This window comes from Bactrocera tryoni, unplaced genomic scaffold (assembly GCF_016617805.1).
Source record: "Bactrocera tryoni isolate S06 unplaced genomic scaffold, CSIRO_BtryS06_freeze2 scaffold_25, whole genome shotgun sequence".
NCBI classification, from domain to species: domain Eukaryota; kingdom Metazoa; phylum Arthropoda; class Insecta; order Diptera; family Tephritidae; genus Bactrocera; species Bactrocera tryoni.
Window position 1 is genome coordinate 24,514,008 of NW_024395977.1, and position 18,381 is coordinate 24,532,388.

Here is an 18,381-nt window from a genome sequence, read left to right on the forward strand (position 1 = left end):
ATTCTTTGCAAAGGGCTTTCCTAAACAAAAGTTCCTTTCGGGAAAAGCAGACTGGTCAAGTACACGCAAAAGACAATTCTGTTCTGCGATCAAATCCCGGTATCTCAAAATATTAATAAAGATGCGGCTAATATCACCAAAATATTAAGGTCTGCAGCGCTCCTTTCAATCCCGCGAACTGTTTCAAAACCGCATAAAACAGTAGTTCCATGTTGGTCAAAGGAGTTGGAGATGCTAAGAAATTTAAAACAGCATAACTGGAGACAATACAAGCGTTCCAGAACAGAAGCCAACCTGATTTTATACAAGAAAGCAAATGCTATTTTTCGTAAAAAAACTAGTGAAGCAAAACGAATGTGCTTCGAAAAACTTACCAAAGAAATAAATCCCAGTTCGAATCCTAAAAAGATTTGGTCAGACATTAAAATGCTAACTGGCTCACCTTCCCAAGTCAGTATAAATTTTGTTAACAGCCTAACTGGTCCAATATTCGATACCAAGGCGATAGCTGAACAGTTTGCCTCCACTTGGTTTACGTATTCTAGCGACGGTAACTTTAGATCCGCTTTTATAGATAAAAAATATGAAACTCTAAATCGCAGCTGCAATCAGCTTAACTCACCAGCTAAAATAATAGAATCAGAAATCACTTATCTAGAATTCGAAATCACAATATCTTCTCTGTCAGGGAAAATTTCTGGCGCAGATAGAATTTCATACGATATGATAAAAAACTTGCCTCCACCGTTTAAATTAGATTAATCAATCTGTACAATCAAATTTTAACGAGCGGAATTTATCCTCAAAACAATTGTTCCCATACCAAAGTCTACTAACCCGTCCTCAGAAGTTCTATATTATAGACCTATTTTACTTATATGTTGCATAAGTAAGTTAACAGAAAAAATCGTTTCAAAACGAATTATGTGATATACTTCCAAACTTAGTTTAATAAGTTTACATCAGTTCGCTTTCAAATAGGGGCAAGGAACTTCCGACGCGATCTTCATTTTTGAAAGTTTCGTCTCATATGGTTTGTCTTCCCACAATCATATTTCTACGCTCAGTCCAGATTTTGAAAAGGCTTTTGATCGTGTCGGAGCTCACATAGTTTTACGACAATTAGAAAAATAGAAATTTGGTAATAAAATATACCATTTTACCAAATCTTTTCTCACTAATCGTAAATTCAAAGTAAAAGTAAATAATGTTTTTTCCAGTTTACATAACCAACAAAATGAAATCCCTCAAGGATCTCCTCTTTCCGTAATGCTATTCGCTATCGCCTTTAATGAATTAAGCCACATACATAATTAGCAAACATAAGAACATTTCCCACATTATTTATACAGATGACGTTTTACTCCGATCGTCTTTTATTTAATTGTACTAAGGCTACAATATTGTCGAAGATTGACTATGGCTTACCAATATACGGAAATAGTGCAAAGAGTAATATAAAACTGATCTCTTCTACGTATCATGTAGCCGTTCGAAGGAGTATACGTGCCTTTCCAACATCCCCGATTCAACGCATCTTAGCCGAAGCTGGAATGCCTACTTTACAAGAAAGAATTGAATATACGACTATGAGGGTTATCCCAAAGATCTTTCTCTGCAGAAATAGTATTATGTATGACACTATCACAACGATATGGGCCGCTAATAAAACACCAAGACGCACGCCAACTTTGCACAGAGTGCTGGAATACGCTAAAATTTTAGGAATAGACTCGAAACCATCTTGTCTGCCTCCCGTCAGTTCACCATCTTGGGACTTAAGCTACTCATCTTTCCTTCTCGGTCTAACAAATCACGCAAAGCCCAACAGTATTCCAGCGCCTTTGAAGAAAACAAAGCTCCTTTTCGGAAAGAATGGAAAATGTACTACACCGATGGGTCAAAGTCGAAGGACCACACGTCATTGGAAAACAGTAATAGCAGGGCACCTACCAAATTATAGATCAGTGTATACGGCAGAGGCGGCTGCAATATACAACGCAATACTAGCAGCCTCAGAATCTAACGACAAGACGATAATCTGCACAGACAGTATATCAACTATTGTTTGTTAGTATAATGAATGTTACTAACAAGGTAACCCTAATTTCTAAAATATGAACGAGACTTATACAAAAAGACAAAGAAATCAAAATTGTGTGGATTCCTGGACACGCTGGAATTATTGGCAATGAATTAGCGGATCTGAAAGCAAAATCCGTAGCAATGGAGCCATTATTTACCTGCAATTATATGTTGAGTAAAGATATCTTCCAACTCGTCAATAACTTTCTTAAAGAAATTCTTGGAACAGTGTGCAACACTACTACTCGAACTTCAATACAACTGGCATGCAGCCACATATTCCGACCCCCTGCCGAACTAATGGCATTATTGCGTTTTCCCGACTTCGGATTGGGCATACGCTCAAGGTTTTTTCTGAGGAAAACATCCACAAGGTAGCCGAATTTTTGTCCAAAACTGGCCTTAGAAAGTTATTTAAATTCTATAATTCTAAGTTATCTTACGTCCAAATAACTTTCTTTACTAACATCAATTATTTTAATAATTGTACTGACAGTAATATTGATCTTATATTTACCTTTTACTGGCTAATATACTGTACTAATATTCTAAGACAATATAGTTTTATTAGAGCAGTAAGCCATAAGCCCTGGAAGCTAGTGCTTCTTACTCTGTAAGATAATGATTGTATTATTATTTTTCATTTAATAAATAAATAAATACAATAAATATGTAACTTACTTCTTCTTCTTAATTGGCGTAGACACCGCTTACGCGACTATAGCCGAGTTAACAACAGCGCGCCAGTCGTCTCTTCTTTTCGCTACGTGGCGCCAATTGAATATTCCAAGAAAGTTCTCTGATCGCCATTCACTTGGGAATGGCCAGAAACGATTATTTTACATATGGCTCAAGCAGCTCACGATTTCCGGTCTTCGACCAAGTATTCTCTGGGTAGCCTAAGAGCATCCTTTTGAAGGCAAGCTAAAGTGAGAAGACGAAACATCCCCTACATAGGGTTGTGCGATGAGTTTGGGACCCATCGTTTTCTTAGTGAAAACGAGAGAACGTGTTTACCTAATAACAGTGTAAATTATGATTTCAGCACTTTGTGCTTGTAAAGAGACTAAGTGTTCACATGAGTTATGAGCGTTCTGCAGCATCCCACACCGCATCACATCACGTCACATCGCGTCACGTCACAACACCTCATCACACAACAGTTGACAACACACACCATTACACACACACGCATCAAACACAGTACCTAACACCGTTCATCATTACAACACAACAACCATACGATCATCAACGAGACGACTCGTAATGATCAAATATTCACCACCCAAACTATTAAAAGGGATAGATCCGAACGGGATCTTGCTTCTTATCATTTCATCCGTGAAGCAAAACATTCGACCGCAACTATTCATTTTTCTTAAACCGCAACGTCCGCACTTTCTTTTTGTGACTTCCCGCCAAAGGGACGTGAGTCCCGGATTTCGCCGCAGTGTCAGGGTGTGGAAACCAATATTAAAAAAAAAGTGCGTGGAGTCCCTACGCGCGGATGAAGTTATACTTCTTAGTGATATTCCAAGAAATGCATATCATTTTGTATGAAAGAAATCTAGAAAACTTAAATTCACATTTTATAAATTTATTATAATTTATTATCTCCCCGAGCATGCCTTTGCCAACAAGTCGTCTTTTCACGACGATGGCAAAAGCTAAAAATCATAAATTGCACAACTTTCTGGTGCTTCTCGCAAAAATCTGCGTCGATATGTATTCACGATTTTACGTATACATACATTACTTTACTTATGCCATAGAAATTCCATTGCTACGAATATGGAAATGACAACGAAATATTGCAAATATGCATATTTCTAAAGATCATTAATTTCTTTTAAGAAATAAAAGGAATGAATGATCCTGAGAAGTATAGTCTTAACTTTTCAACGGCCAACGCAGAGCATTTCAACCAAAAGGAATTTATTCATTAAAATCACCACTCAGAAGTCGTTTTATCCGTTGTAAGCGAACGATTTTCGAAGAAATATCATTTCTAATATGCCACAAGACACAATTAGAAATGAACTTCTTAAACCTCACGCTGTCAGATAAAACGATATACCTCGTCATCGCGGGTCGATTTCCAAAAAATGTAAATGAAGACTAACTACAGAAATAATCCTGTAAAGTATAGCCTTAATTTTTCAACGGCCAACGCTGAGTATTTCAACCAAAATATACGCAAAATAGTTGAGAATTCGCAGAAATGAAAGACAAAAGTATAACTTCAATAATGAACAAGCACACAAACATACATATGCGCAGCAGCAGCAAGGAAAGAGGTATCAATCGGCGATCCATTGTATATTTCTTTCATGCATAACCAAACCATAATTAGGACAATGCAATTCAAGTGTCAGTGGTAAGCGTTTTAAAAATTACGATGAGCACGTAGGAGGTACGTAGGTTCGAATCCCAACGGAATTGATTTTTTATTTGAATATGTCAACAACCAAAAATTGAAACATTGTTCTACAAAAACAACAACAGCATAAGCATGGCAACATTGTGTTGTTGGTAGAAAAGCCGAGCTGTGCCGAAAGAAACGAACAAACGATCGCCGATTGTCACCGCTTCGCTTGCTGCTCGAACATCTTCGCAGACAAGGTTGCGTAGATTATACATATATTCAGTTATTTGAATAAACCTAATAAATATTGTACAGAGTGTGTGATAAAAAGTTAAGTGCGTTTTATTTGGCATAAGTATACTATATCGAGTAAGTATACTTGTGTCACACGTCAGCACTGTGGATACTATGTTTTCAGTACTATGTGATAATTAAAAGACTATAGATTCCAGGAAGTTCGAGCGCTATGCGCTTTATTTAAAATCCAAGCTAGATCTAAAACTTTAAATTATAAGCAGTACTTCCTACTGTTGATACAATGTTGGCATTACTGGTGCTATTGCACATGTTGTTGTTGTCGATGTAGCGTAACTATGTCCAATTTAGCGATTATTGTTGTTGTGTAGACAACAGGTGAATCCCTGTTGCTGCATTGAAAGATAAACTAGTTGTTGTAGCGAAGAATTTGCAAGTTTGTTGAGAAACTCTAACGCGTACTATTCCTGCGTTTACTGACTGGCGTGGAGTAGTTCTAAGAACGGTGTAGTGAGCAGACTAATGTGTCAACTGCCCCCTTCTAAATCGAGGCCGTCCGCGACCGCTTTCATAATTTTGGCTACCGCTTCCGTTTTGTCATCTGTGCCCTTTATGCGTCTAATGCTGCACCTAAAATGGTAGCAAACGGACAACATGCATTGGGTAGTGCGGTTATAGACTAGGCAATGACGATGATTGCGCAAATGTGGCGAATTTTGAAAATTTGGCAATACAGCTAAAAAGTTACGTCTTTCAATGAATTAAATATCTAAGTTAACGTTCCCCTGGACGTATGATATCGGAGTCTTTCCTAACTCTGGTTTAGTCGGTTGTCGTTCATACTTGGCTTCATTACAAATTTTGCAATTGGCGGTAATTTCCTATAACTTTTTCCTTATATTTGGAAAATAGTATTCGTTTAAAAAATTAAAATTAGGCAAACTGCAATAAATGGCATTAACTGCATCAGGATTAAGGTATTCGCCAATCAATTAATAGATCCCGAATTTTTTTAATGTAATTTATCCTTGAATTTAAAATAATTCTGGTCTTCTTGGCTGTGATATTTCCTTCTTCAAGAATTATTTGATTTACAAATGAATTAACTATGCAGCAGCTGCATTCCAAAATAAATAGGACTTTTCGAATCTAGCCCCCTTGTGGCGCCATATATATGTCGACTGCTGCGTTAGATTCTGTCCAGTCAGAATTTCATGACATTTCATTGATTAGAGGTGAAATTATTGCGTTTTAAGTATCAGTATGTTTTAACTTCGAACAGAGAGCCAACATCAAGTTTTGTTTTAAAATTGGTAAAACTTTTACCGAAATGTTTCAATTGAAGAAACAAGTTTATGGCGATGATTGTCTATCCCGTAACATAATGCACGAGTGGTTTCAACGTTTTCAAAGTGGTCGTGAGGACATAAATGACTGCCTACATGTTGCCAATCAAAATCCGCGATCACCGGAAATTCCATCGAAAGTATCATTCATCAAAAATCAGACGAAATAATCATTGAAATTCATGGAAATGGAGTTAAACATCTCCAAAACAACGATTTATCGCATTTTGACCTATCATTTAGGCTTACGAAAGGTTTGTTCCGCACAAATTGAGTGACGATCAAAAATTGCTCAGAATCCAACATTCGAAGGACATCATTAAAGAGGTCAAAAAGGACGAAAACTACCTTTACCAAATTGTGACTGATGACGAAAAGTGGTGTTTATAATGTAATACCGAAACGAAACGCCAGAGCACCGGACGAGCCGAGACCCAAAAACTCGCGCATGGAGAAGTAAAAAGTGAAGACAATGCTGATTGTTTTTATGAATTTGTTCCACCCGATCAAAACGTTAATGCGGTATTCTAGCTTGGAGTTTTGAAGTGTTTGGTGTGCCGTATTTGACGTGTTCGGTCCCAATATCGCGAAGATGAAAGTCGGCGTTCGTTGCACGATAATGCACCGTCTCATCGAACTATACTTGTGACCGATTATTTGACCAAAAATCATATTTTAACCATTAATCACTCCCTGTATTCACGTGTGACTTCTTCCTTTACGGAAAAATGCATTTACCGATGAAAGGAAAGCGTTATGCAGACCAGAGGCCATTCAAAAGGCTTGCACCGGCATTCTGGCGGCCATACCGGCCAACGAGCTAAAACACTCGTTCGACATGCTTTTGCACCGTGCAAAAATAGTAACAGATGAGTTTCTTTCTCTATTGCACTAACGTGCGGTGTGACAATGCATCGGCAACAAGAAATTCTTCCAAAAATGTTCGCCAGCACTTTATTTTTTGTTTGGATTCTTATCCGAGTCAGCGAAGGTGAAAGGCTGATGGTCGGTGACAATATTCAGATGTTTTACTCAAATGGAATGGTTGGATCAAACCGAACTTTATGTCGAGTGTAGTGAAAAATGCCGAATCCCTCATCTTAGTTAAAATAACTGAAGTATCTGGAATAGGATATCATTCAGAAACTATTTTAACATTCAGTTTCCTAAAATCAACTACCATCTGCTTCTTCTTTCTCCCGTTGTCGTCCATTCCTTTTTTGTCGACAACCGATATAAGATTAATATATGGTGATCGAGAAGAACGAATTATTCCATCTCGTAGCAAATTTTTAATTTTCTGATTTAAAAACTCTGAAGAAACTATCGGGTAAGGGTATGACTGAATAAATCGGTTCGTTATCTACTCTCCTAATGTTAGTGTTAAACGGCAAGGCCTCATCTGGATTTGCAAACACTTTTGAATGTTTCTTTCAATATAAAATAAATCTTTTCTGTATTCCCTGATTCCTTAGGAGAATTCCTACTTGCCACTATTTTAGTGACATTTTTACAGTCATATTAAGACAATTTCTTTTCACCACCCTTACAGTGAAGGATTCCTTTTTATACTCTTGCAACCAGTTACTACAGAGTATTATAGTTTTTTTCTCCTTACGGTTGTAAGTATCACCTAAAACAAATCGAGATAGATATCGGGTTATATGTATACAAATGATCAGAATGACGAGAAAAGTTGAAATCCGGGTGACTGTCTGTCCGTCCTTCCGTGCAAGCTGTAACTTGAGTAAAAATTTAGTTATCTTGATAAAACTTGACGTGCAGGTTCGTTGGTACAAAAAATATTTCGAGCTCGTAGATGGGCGCAATCGGACCACTGCCCGGTGCACAAAAGCCATTAACCGAAAACATATAAAGTGCCATAACTAAGCATTTAATCAAGAAATAAAATTTTTATTTGGCAGAGGGGATGCCAATAGTAAGAGGTGTAAACAATTTTGAAAAAGTGGGCGTGAACACGCCCTCTATTATATTTAATGTAAATATCTCTTAAACCACTAAAGCTGCAACAACCAAATTTGTTAATCTCGAAAAAACTGAATTGGGAAGATAGCCCCGCTCACTCTCCATATAACGGTACTGTTCAAAACTACTAAAAGCGCAATAAATCCATAACTAATTACGCCAGAGACATTAAATTTTACGTCCGAGATGGTAGGAGAAGGCTTTATGAGAGCTGGTGTGAATTGGATTTCGACTAAATTTTGTGCGTATAATTTTTCTAACACTATTATGATACAATGTGAAAATAGGCATAATCGGAAAACAACCACGCCAACAACCAGTACGCAAACTAAGAAATAGTAATTATAACGTAATAAAATTTGGGCACCTTTTGACCAAAAATTGTTCAAAACCAATCAAACCTTTTTAAGACTCTATACCGTATACGTTAACCCTAGTATCTATAGTTGACTTTCGACCGAAAATATTGACCAATGTTTGAGACATATAATTGAAATGCAGAGATAATTTTTCTCTGGCAATCAGTCTGGAAGTCAAAAATTAGTCGAATCTGACCAATACTTCTTTTAGCTCCCATATATATGTTTATTATAAAGGTTTTCGAACTTCTGGCTGTCTTTGTACCACATATATCGGCCAATATGTCAGTTATCCCAACGAAAATAAGAGAACGTGTGTGTCTTTCCATCTGGATGGTGTGCAAGATAAAGTCTAAATTCCGGTATAAGGAAATTGTTCTTATTCGTAAGATGAGTTTCTGACTGAAAGCTCTGTTGGCGTCTTATGCTTCAACATTTCGGCATGAAAAAATTACCCCACATTATAAAAAGTATGCTCAATAATGTACAAAAAGTCCGAATAGAATTACTCAATCAAAGTATTTTTTTTACCATGGAACCATCTTGGCAGTTGGTACATTGAGGTTCCTCAACGGTAATTTTTCGATGAAGCAGATATTTTAAATTTTAAATTGAATGTGTATTATTTTTCGTTAGTTGATTAGAAGTTGGCATTAATTCTACTTTGAACATTGGTTGTGGGACTTTATTTCTGCTAGAAATATTTTCTACTGATTTTATATTAAAACCACATTTTTTCAGTAATTCTTTAATATCGCTATAGTCTGCCGAAGACTCTATAATTTTGTACTTGATTTGAGAAATATATTTTATTTTTGATATACTATATATTTCAACTATTATTTATAGCATAAAATCAATATGGTGATTGCTAATTTTTTAAAGATTTTTGTGGCTCACTGGAAATAATGTATAACTTTTAACTTCTGGTTGAATTCTCCCGTAGTTCCACCCCCCGTGGATCCGGCCCTGTACAAGAATGATGTGGGCGCATTTGTTTGCCTTCAAAGGAGTACCATGATGCTTCCGACGCATACAACATTTTTGTCACCGGTCTATAGTCATCACTTAATGTAACGCATACTTTATGAATGAAGTCATTTAACAGTTTTAAGACAAATGAACTTTTGGTATTATCTTTAATGAGGTTATTTAGTTTTTGATAATTAGAGATACAGTAAATCCCGCTTAAGTGCCTCCACGCTTAAGTACCTGTATTTTACTGCTTCGAACATTTTTTTGAAAAAATTTATAGAAATTTCCCCGTTTAAGTACCACTCAGTTAAGTGCCAATCCCGCTTAGCGGCCACTAAATTTCGTGGTTTATTAAAAAATTTGGTTTAAGTTTTCCCCTCTTAAGTGCCACTTTAAATTTAAAATTATAAAATCGAAAAATATTCTTGTAAAATCTTAAAATATGGCAATATGGATAAGTGCTTTTCTTATTGAGCATTTGTATTAATCGATCTTCGCTATCTATATGTCAAAAATTTTCGCTTTTGTCATTTGCATCGTTGTAAGTTTGAAAAATACAGAAAAATGCCTGGTAAAACGCGCAAAATAGTAACTGCTTTGACTATAAAACAAAAGTTGGAAGCAATAAATTTGATTGAACACGAAGGAAGGCCGAAGGCTGATGTGGCAAAAAAGTTCAAGGTGGACATTTCAACCATCCATCGAATATGGAGGAAGCGCGAAGAAATTGAGGCGGCTGCCTCGAAAACTAATTTAAAACGCAAACGATTGCGTTTTGGTACATGCGATAAAGTAGAGGAGGCTTTATCAAAATGGTTCAACCAGATGCGATCATTGAATGCGACAATTTGTGGAGCCCAAATTGCACAAAAGGCAAAGGAATTCGCACTTAAAATGGGCTGCGACTTTGAGCCAACTGCTGGTTGGATGTGGCGTTGGCAGCGACGTGAAAATATTAAATTTAAAAAAATTCAAGGCGAGGCAGCAGATGCTGATACTACGGCGGCGGAAAACTACCGCAATGAAGTTTTAAATACCTTAATAAAGGACTACGAGCCAGGCGATATATTTAATGCGGATGAAAGCGGTCTTTTTTACAAGGCTCTTCCAAGCGGAACGTTGTGTAAAGGAGGAGACAAGGCGGTGGGCGGTAAGGCACAAAAGGCCCGCCTGACTCTGTTATTTTTAGGTAATTCAGATGGAACCTTCAAAAAAGTTTTTGCAATTGGAATGTCGAAAAACCCGAGGTGTTTTAATGGAAAAGTTGTGCCACTGCCTTACTATTCCCAGAACAAAGCTTGGATGACTGGATCTTTGTGGTCAATGATAATGAAGGAATTCGACAATGAAATGGGAAAACAAAAGCGAAAGGTGTTATTAATAGTTGACAACGCAGCCTGCCATAAAGTTGATGGTTTGAATGTTGAGAATGTAAAGATTACATTTTTGCCACCAAACACGACATCACTGTTGCAGCCTCTCGACCAAGGGATAATACACTGCTTTAAAGTTTATTTCAGACAAATAATGGTTCGAAAACAAATACTTGCCATAGAGAACGGCTTGTCAATTAAACAATTTATAACATCGATTTCAATACTTGATGCCCTTAATTTTATTAAACGGGCGTGGTGGCTTGTTAAAAGCGATACCATAAGAAATTGCTTTCAAAAAGTAAGTTTAGCTCTTAATCATTATGTTTGAACTATGAAAAGCAAAATATTGCAGGTATGTATGTACATAATTTAAAATTCTTGAATTTCGTTTTGTAGGCCGGGTTTCAAGTAGAAGATATTTCGTTCGACCCTATCGAGGAAATAGTAGATGTCCCTATTGAAATACATAACTTTGATGAATACGTTGCGTGCGACAGTGACATTGATTGCTTTGGTGTTCTTACTGATGAGAAAATAGTAAAAGATGTATTAAATGAGGCTGATGTTGAATCATCAGAAGAATCTGCAGTTGATGCCGTAACGGACCCGCCTTCCTTTGCTGAAACTTTAAGTGCTCTTAGCCTTATTAAGAAGTTTGTAGACTACAACAATATTGACGCCGAAGAAATTGAAACTTTGGAAGAAAAGCTTTTCAAAAAGAAATTTCAAAATCTTCGTCAGAAAAAAATTACTGATTTCTTTTTTTAAATTGAAGCGAAACTACTTTATTACATATAAATAAGAAGATAAGTACATAAAATGTATGTACCTACCCATATGTAAACTTGAATTAATAATTTAATTTTAAAAGCTTTGATCTCAAGAAAGGTCTCTTTGTTAAATTGTTTTCTTTTTCGTTCTTTTTTTTATTAATTTTTGTAAATTATAATCAATAAAATAGATTTAATCAAAAATATATCTATGCAGCTTTTTAGAAAAGTTCATAAACGAAATCTTCGTAAGTACCATATGGCACTTAAGCGGGTTTCTTTTAAATGCCACTCCCGCTTAAGTGCCACAAACACCTGACATCGTTAGGTGTGGCACTTAAGCGGGATTTACTGTATTTGAAATCATAATAAGTTGAGGCCGCGGTTTATACTTCGGTTTACCATTTTTAGCTGTATGGTTTTCATGCTAATGAATGTGGGTCGATGCTAATGTATTTTCTTTTATGATCACCTTGGGCTTTACGGTTTTCACTAGGTTTTTTGTTTTTCTTGCTAATACTCATTTTATCAACGAAATACTCATCTTATTCCAAAAAAGTTTATCAATATACAAAACTTAATAAATTTACCTTTTGAAAGCTGTGTGCTAAAGCTATTGATGCCGTCTTAATTGCTCTTGAATTTATGTACCACAAAGCGCAATTCATATTAATCATAATGATAATATGATAATATGCCAACGTATGCCACAATGGATATCCTGAAAATAATTACATATATTACATATACATATATTCACCTGAAATGCAAAATCAAAAAAAGAAAACCACTTGAGATATTGAAACAAAATTTTCAAATCTAAATTAAAATGAAACTATAAGTATATTCTAGATAAAAAATTAAAGCAAGTTATTTTGAGTTTTCATTTCTGAAAGAAAATAACGTCTGATCAGTCTAAATTTGTATAAAAATAAAATAAATAAACAAAATTTTAATATTAATATTTTTTGTTTAATTTTAAATAAAAACAGTTACAAGTTTTTCATATTTCATGTTTTTTATACTCTTGCAACCAGTTATTACAGAGTATTATAGTTTTGTTAAGCTAACGGTTGTACGAATCACCTTAAACTAATCGAGATAGATATAGAGTTATATACTTATGTATATATAAATGATCAAAGTGACGAGAAAAGTTGAAACCCGGGTGACTGTTCTGTCCGTCCGGGCAAGCTGTAACTTTAGTAAAAGTTACAAATCTTGATGATGACTTGGTTTCTTAATACAAAACAAAGTTTGATTTCGTAGATGGGCGCAATCGGATCACTGCCACGCCCACAAATCGCCATTAACTCTAAAACTTATAAAGTGCTATAACTAATTACTAAATTAAAATATAAAGGTGTAATTTGGTACAGGGGATCGCTGCAACCAGGCGCACCTTTGGAAAAAATTTAGAAAAAGTAGGTGTGGCCTTGTCTGAAACCTCGTTTGGTATCGAACGGCTCGGAGAAGTCTTTCCCGATCCTGGCGGAGCTTTTGGTCTTGCTCAATGTAAGTTTACACAGTTTTGCGGGGATACCAAATGCAGACATCGCGGCATAAAGGCAGCTCCTTTTCGTGCTGCGATTCTCCTTTCACGAGTATTTTCCAAAATTTGGCGCATGGTGAATATCTGGTCGATTGTTGATTTTCCAGGTCTAAAGCCACACTGATAAGGTCCAATCAGTTTGTTGTAGGTGAGCATTATTCTTTAACACAATACGCTGGATAGAACCTTATACGCGATGTTGAGGAGGCTTATCTCACGGTAGTTGGCGCAGATTGTTAAGTCTTCTTTTTTGTAAATTGGGCAGAGCACACTTAAATTCCAATAGTTGGGCATGTTTTCGTTCAACCATATTTTACAAAGAAGCTGATGTGCAAAATCAAAATTTTCCATGGTCGGGCAATGGAACGTCTGCTCCATCGTCATCGATCGGGAATCAGGTTCGCCTTCTGGGCGCAGATAAGCGATATGTTGAAGAACTTTACTTTGATGCGGATTATGGCTAGACGTTCATCCATCGGGGTGAATGATAGTACTCGGAGACGGAGTCTCTCTCCTACCACAAATCCCAGACCAAAAGTGCGCTCCTTTATATGGCCACTGTAGTAAATCGTATTTCTTGGACGGCGGTGATGTCAGCCATCACTCTAGCGAGGACATTACCAACATGGCAGCGGCATCTTCCCAATTAACGGACCGGAAATTTCAGGTGCATGCCCTTAATTCGTAGTCCTTAATTAATTTCCATGGTCGTCTTTAAAAGGGGGGTCTCTCTTCCGAGGCTTTTTGTTCTTTTTCATTGGTACTGTTTTTTACGTGGTGGGTCCCAAAACCTTCGCACAACCCTGTGGAGGGGATGTTTCGCCTTCTCTCTTTAGCTCGCCTTCAAGCGCCCAGAGAATACTCGGTCAAAAAACCGAAGGCGTGAGCTGCTTGAGCCATATGTAAAAGAATCGTTTCTGGCCACTCCCAAGTGAATGGCGATCAGAGAGCTTTCCTCACTTGCGTGAAATTCTACACATGACTCCATCCTCCTAGGCTATTGCACTCCTAAAAGAACATGGGTCTGAACACTCGGAAATCCTCACTCACTTTTACTTCATACCGGATCATTTGGATCATGGAGTCGCTAAACCGAACTGTGGCGGCTCCCATATACCGGCGAGGGAGTTATGGGTAGGAAGAAGCCGTTAGAGGAGAAGGGCAGTAAGCTTCTTCACGGATGGGTCAAAACTTGTGGGGAAGTAGGGGTCTACTCTCAGGAGCTCTCTATCAACACCAGTTTCAGACTTTCTGACTATTTCAGTGTCTTCCAGGCCGAGGGTGTAGCCATGAAGGTTGCAGTAGAAGTAATGCTGACCACCCACTCAGATAGAATATCGGCGATACTAGCCAAGAGTGCCTAACCTCGGAATCGCAGGCAATTGTAAAGCTGATAGGCTAGGAAAGAAAGGTACCCTAAAACCGCTATCCTTAGAAAGGGACAGCTCCTCTTGTGTTCTACCACTGAACAGCTGGGCCTCGCAGAAGCGTGGACAACGCTTGGCCACCATTGTTACATGAGCTGGTGCAAAAGCCTTTTGGCCCAAGATCAATCGCAAGAGATCTAGACGCCTTCTGCAGAAACTGTATGGAAGAAAATGTGGTGGAAACAACTTAACACTTTCTTTTTGACTATCTCGCATTTGGGAGATCTACACTGAAGCGCTTGAGAGCGCATACCTTCAGACATCCCTGCGAGCTGACGGGAATTGAAATTAAACGCCTGTGGAAATTTGTATTGGCTACTAAGCGTTTTACTAATTTATTGTTCGAACACAAAAGTTCTTCTTTTCTATGGCCTTACAAATGACTACATACAGTAGTCCACATTCGATCTTTGATTAGCAATTTAACCTAACCAAACCAAAGCACACTGCACACAAACAATAAAAGTAAGCATAAACAATAAATCAAAGCCAACTTCTTAAAAAAAAAGAAGAAATACTTTGTTATTTTACATGAGTGATGATACGTTATTTTTTTTTAACGAAATCAAGCACTTGTTGATACGTTATTTTGAACTTTTAATATAACTTGAGTATTTCTGATTGCAGAAGATTTAAATTTGTAATACATATCGTCACCTAAAATGCAAAATAACGTAACAACATTCTCAGAAATTTACAAGGGAAAGAATAAAACACGTTATAAAATGGATGAGTGAAACAAAATGTAAATATTGGTTGAAACAGGGTTATATCTGATAGCAGAACCTAAAAATGTTGGACATACATATGTACTTATATGTATGTAATTTGAAGTAGTGGACCGTAGTCAATGAAACACTCATTTTCGAAAGGTTTGATCCTACGTTATTTTGCAGTTTAGGTGACGATATGTAATACGATGTGGGAATCGTAATCAATAAAAAACTTAATTTTGAATTTTTTTATGATACTTACGTTATTTTGCATATTAGGTGACGATATACTGTGAGCGTTACACCTTTTTTCTATACATTTTACTCTGTATTTTAGTACAAAAAATTTGAATTTTTTCAAATCAATTACCATTTATATACACATAACTAAATATTGTTCTTACAAGAAATTAACAGCAATCTGGAAAGGGTCTACAACACCAAATAAACTGAGTATTTCACGCATCAAATCAAAGTGTACAATTACGGTAATATGCCTTGCTTATTCATTTTACCCAAAAAAAATTACCGTTATCAATAGTTGTTTCTTTACAACTGCTTCATTCGAATGTTATTTAATATCTTTGTACGGATATAATATTATTTGCATTTGGAAATTAGCCGCGATTATATCAATTTGATAATGGGTAAGCAAACTTCAGTTAATGTAAGAAAATTAGTAATAAATTTTAAGAAAGAAGGAAACGTGAAATTGCTTCTATAATTGGAAGAAGATATAATACGATTAAAAAAATTATTGTTAAGCAAAAAAAGTTTAGCACATTAGAAGATCGAGCACGTTCGGGTAGGCGAAAGCGACTAACTAATACGGAAATACGATCAGTTGTGAGAGCTGCAAAGATAGATCCAACTGTCAGTGCCGTCAAAATGTCTGAAGAAGTGTCAATTACCTCCGGACTTAACGTTAGTGCCAGCACGATCAGGCGAGCACTGCATGCTAATGGTCTCTGTGCCGGTTGCCGAAGAAAAAACCGCTAGATCACTCCCCACAATCCTCGGACCTGAACCCCATTGAGCATCTGGAGGAACATTTGGACCGGCATATGAAAAGGAGTATAACCAGTAAGAATTCTCTGAAGTGCATTTTACAACATTCCAATTTAGTGGAATCAATATCAAAGAGGTCGGAAGCAGTGCAAAGGAAAGTATTAGTTTTTGAATTTTTTAGTTTTTCTTAAGCTGCGCCCTTTTTTAGACGCCTGAAATACTTAGTACAGGTATATTTGGTTTTGTTTGTGTTTTTGTAGAATTTTTTTCGATGGCTGTTAATTTTTTGTAAGAACAATATTTAGTCACGTATAAAAGGTAATTGATTTGAACAAATTAAAAGTTTTTTGTATTCAAATAATGAGTGAAATATATAGGAAAAATGTGTACACTTTCTTTTGACCTCTGCTCAATGATTAAGGTTTTGGTGACTGAGCCCGCCAACCCATAATCTCAACTCCATTCAGAGCAAACCAATTTTTTCCCAACCTGCTGGTATGTTTGGGGTTGTTATCTTGTTGATAGACCCATTTCAGCGGCATTTTCCATTCAGCATGTGCTAGCATAGTCGACTCCATTATTTCAACGTCCAACTTGACATCCATGTTTCCTTAATCCAAAATAACGGACCTGTACCATGGTAAGAGAAGCACCGCCATAACAATGATTTTGGCACCTCCATGTTTTACCGTCCGTGAGACATATTTAGGATCACATGATGCTTTTACTGACCTTCGTACATACTGTCGGCGTCTTCGGGAACCAAATAAAACAATTTTTGTATCATCGGACTACAATATGTTGCGCCATTTTTCGACTGACCCATTCAGGTGCTCTCTTGAACTCTGGCCGGCACATGTCGGTGTTTAAGTAATGGCACCTTTCTTGGGCTCCTGCCATAGAGTTTAGCTACTATCAACTCTTTTTTTTTATTGTTGAAACAGTGACGCTAAGGTTTAACTCATCTTTCATTTTTTTTTTAGGTATGAAATGGATTTTCTCGGGTCAAAGTCACAACTTTCCACAACTGTGTCCGCGAAAGAGCTTCTTTTCGTCCCCTTGTTTCGGGATTTTGTTTCCATTTTTTGCATTCGCAATCATTTTGGCAGAATATCCGAGCAAATCTTTATTTTTTATTTTTTTTTAAATATATTTTAAAATTTAAAGAGCGATCTGTTCACTAATGAACTGTTGTTTGAATTAACTTTAATTAAAATTTTTGCATTTCAATCAAATTCTTTAATACATTGTGATTATTTCGTTTGCACTGCTATTTTAAATCACAACAAAAAGCAAATACGTAGAATAAAAGTTAACGGAACTTCAGGAATGTGATAACTGTATCAAAAAACAATTTAAGCGCAGAGTGGCAATATTTCTATAATTAAAATTTAAGTGTAAAACCAACATTGTTATAATTTTCACAAGCCACTGCTATTATTTCGAAAACATAGAAATATATGCACACATATAGACTAGTGCTAAAACTTTGCAAATTATCAAAAATGATAGAAATTCATAGTAGGTTGAAACCCATTGGAAACAAAAAACAAGATAACAATAGTTAAAGAAACATAATTTACGACAGACCCTTGGTCGAAAAGAAGAAGGGAAGGGGCGTGGTTGAATTACTAAGGGTTAAAGGATCGTCTCAGTGTAACTCTCTGAAAAATCGCTGATTTTCGCGATTTTTTTAGTGTTGAAATTAAGTAGTCGGGCCAGTTTTTTTTATAAATAAATACAATCATACAAAATAATTTGTTTGATTTGCGGCCGGAATTTTGATCTAAAACAAAAATTACAAAAAGGTTATTAATCTGTAGGAAAGTCTGTATAGTGCTATCGAGAGTTTTTTTTGGAAATTTTTGCAAAACATTCATTCTAAGAAAAACGGGTCTAAAGAGGCGCTCCGTTTCCTACTCTGTTTCCTTTCCACAAGAAACGCTGCGACCTTAAGAATTCGAATTTCGATTTCTAAATTTGAGAGATTTGTGAGAACAGTATATACTATCCCATAATGTAATAAAATAAAATCGATTTTTCGAAAATTTCAAAAGTTTCACACTTTTCATACTGCAAAACTACAAGTGCTTTAGAAAAGGTTTTTATGGAAAAGTTTTAGCTATTAATCGCATAAGAAACGTATTTGAACGGTTCGAAAAAC

The 18,381-nt window shown here is 36.4% G+C and overlaps 1 protein-coding gene and 1 pseudogene across 1 annotated transcript; one reads left to right on the forward strand and one right to left on the reverse strand.

Annotated features, from left to right (window-relative positions):
* Positions 1 to 4,035: 4,035 nt before the first annotated feature.
* On the reverse strand, positions 4,036 to 4,238 carry LOC120781010 (annotated as a pseudogene).
* Positions 4,239 to 10,673: 6,435 nt separating this feature from the next.
* Positions 10,674 to 11,714, forward strand: LOC120780819 (tigger transposable element-derived protein 6-like). Its single transcript, XM_040113065.1, has 3 exons — positions 10,674 to 11,045; positions 11,144 to 11,344; positions 11,709 to 11,714. The coding sequence occupies exons 1-3, from the start codon at positions 10,674 to 10,676 to the stop codon at positions 11,712 to 11,714; spliced, it is 579 nt and encodes a 192-aa protein (XP_039968999.1).
* Positions 11,715 to 18,381: the final 6,667 nt, after the last annotated feature.

What these genes read in the sequence shown, in the direction of transcription:
- LOC120780819 (XM_040113065.1), top strand. Translation starts at nt 10,674, where the DNA reads ATGACTGGATCTTTGTGGTCAATGATAATGAAGGAATTCGACAATGAA. An exon ending in TAAGAAATTGCTTTCAAAAA is followed by an intron (nt 11,046 to 11,143) that starts GTAAGTTTAGCT and finishes TTCGTTTTGTAG; the next exon opens with GCCGGGTTTCAAGTAGAAGA.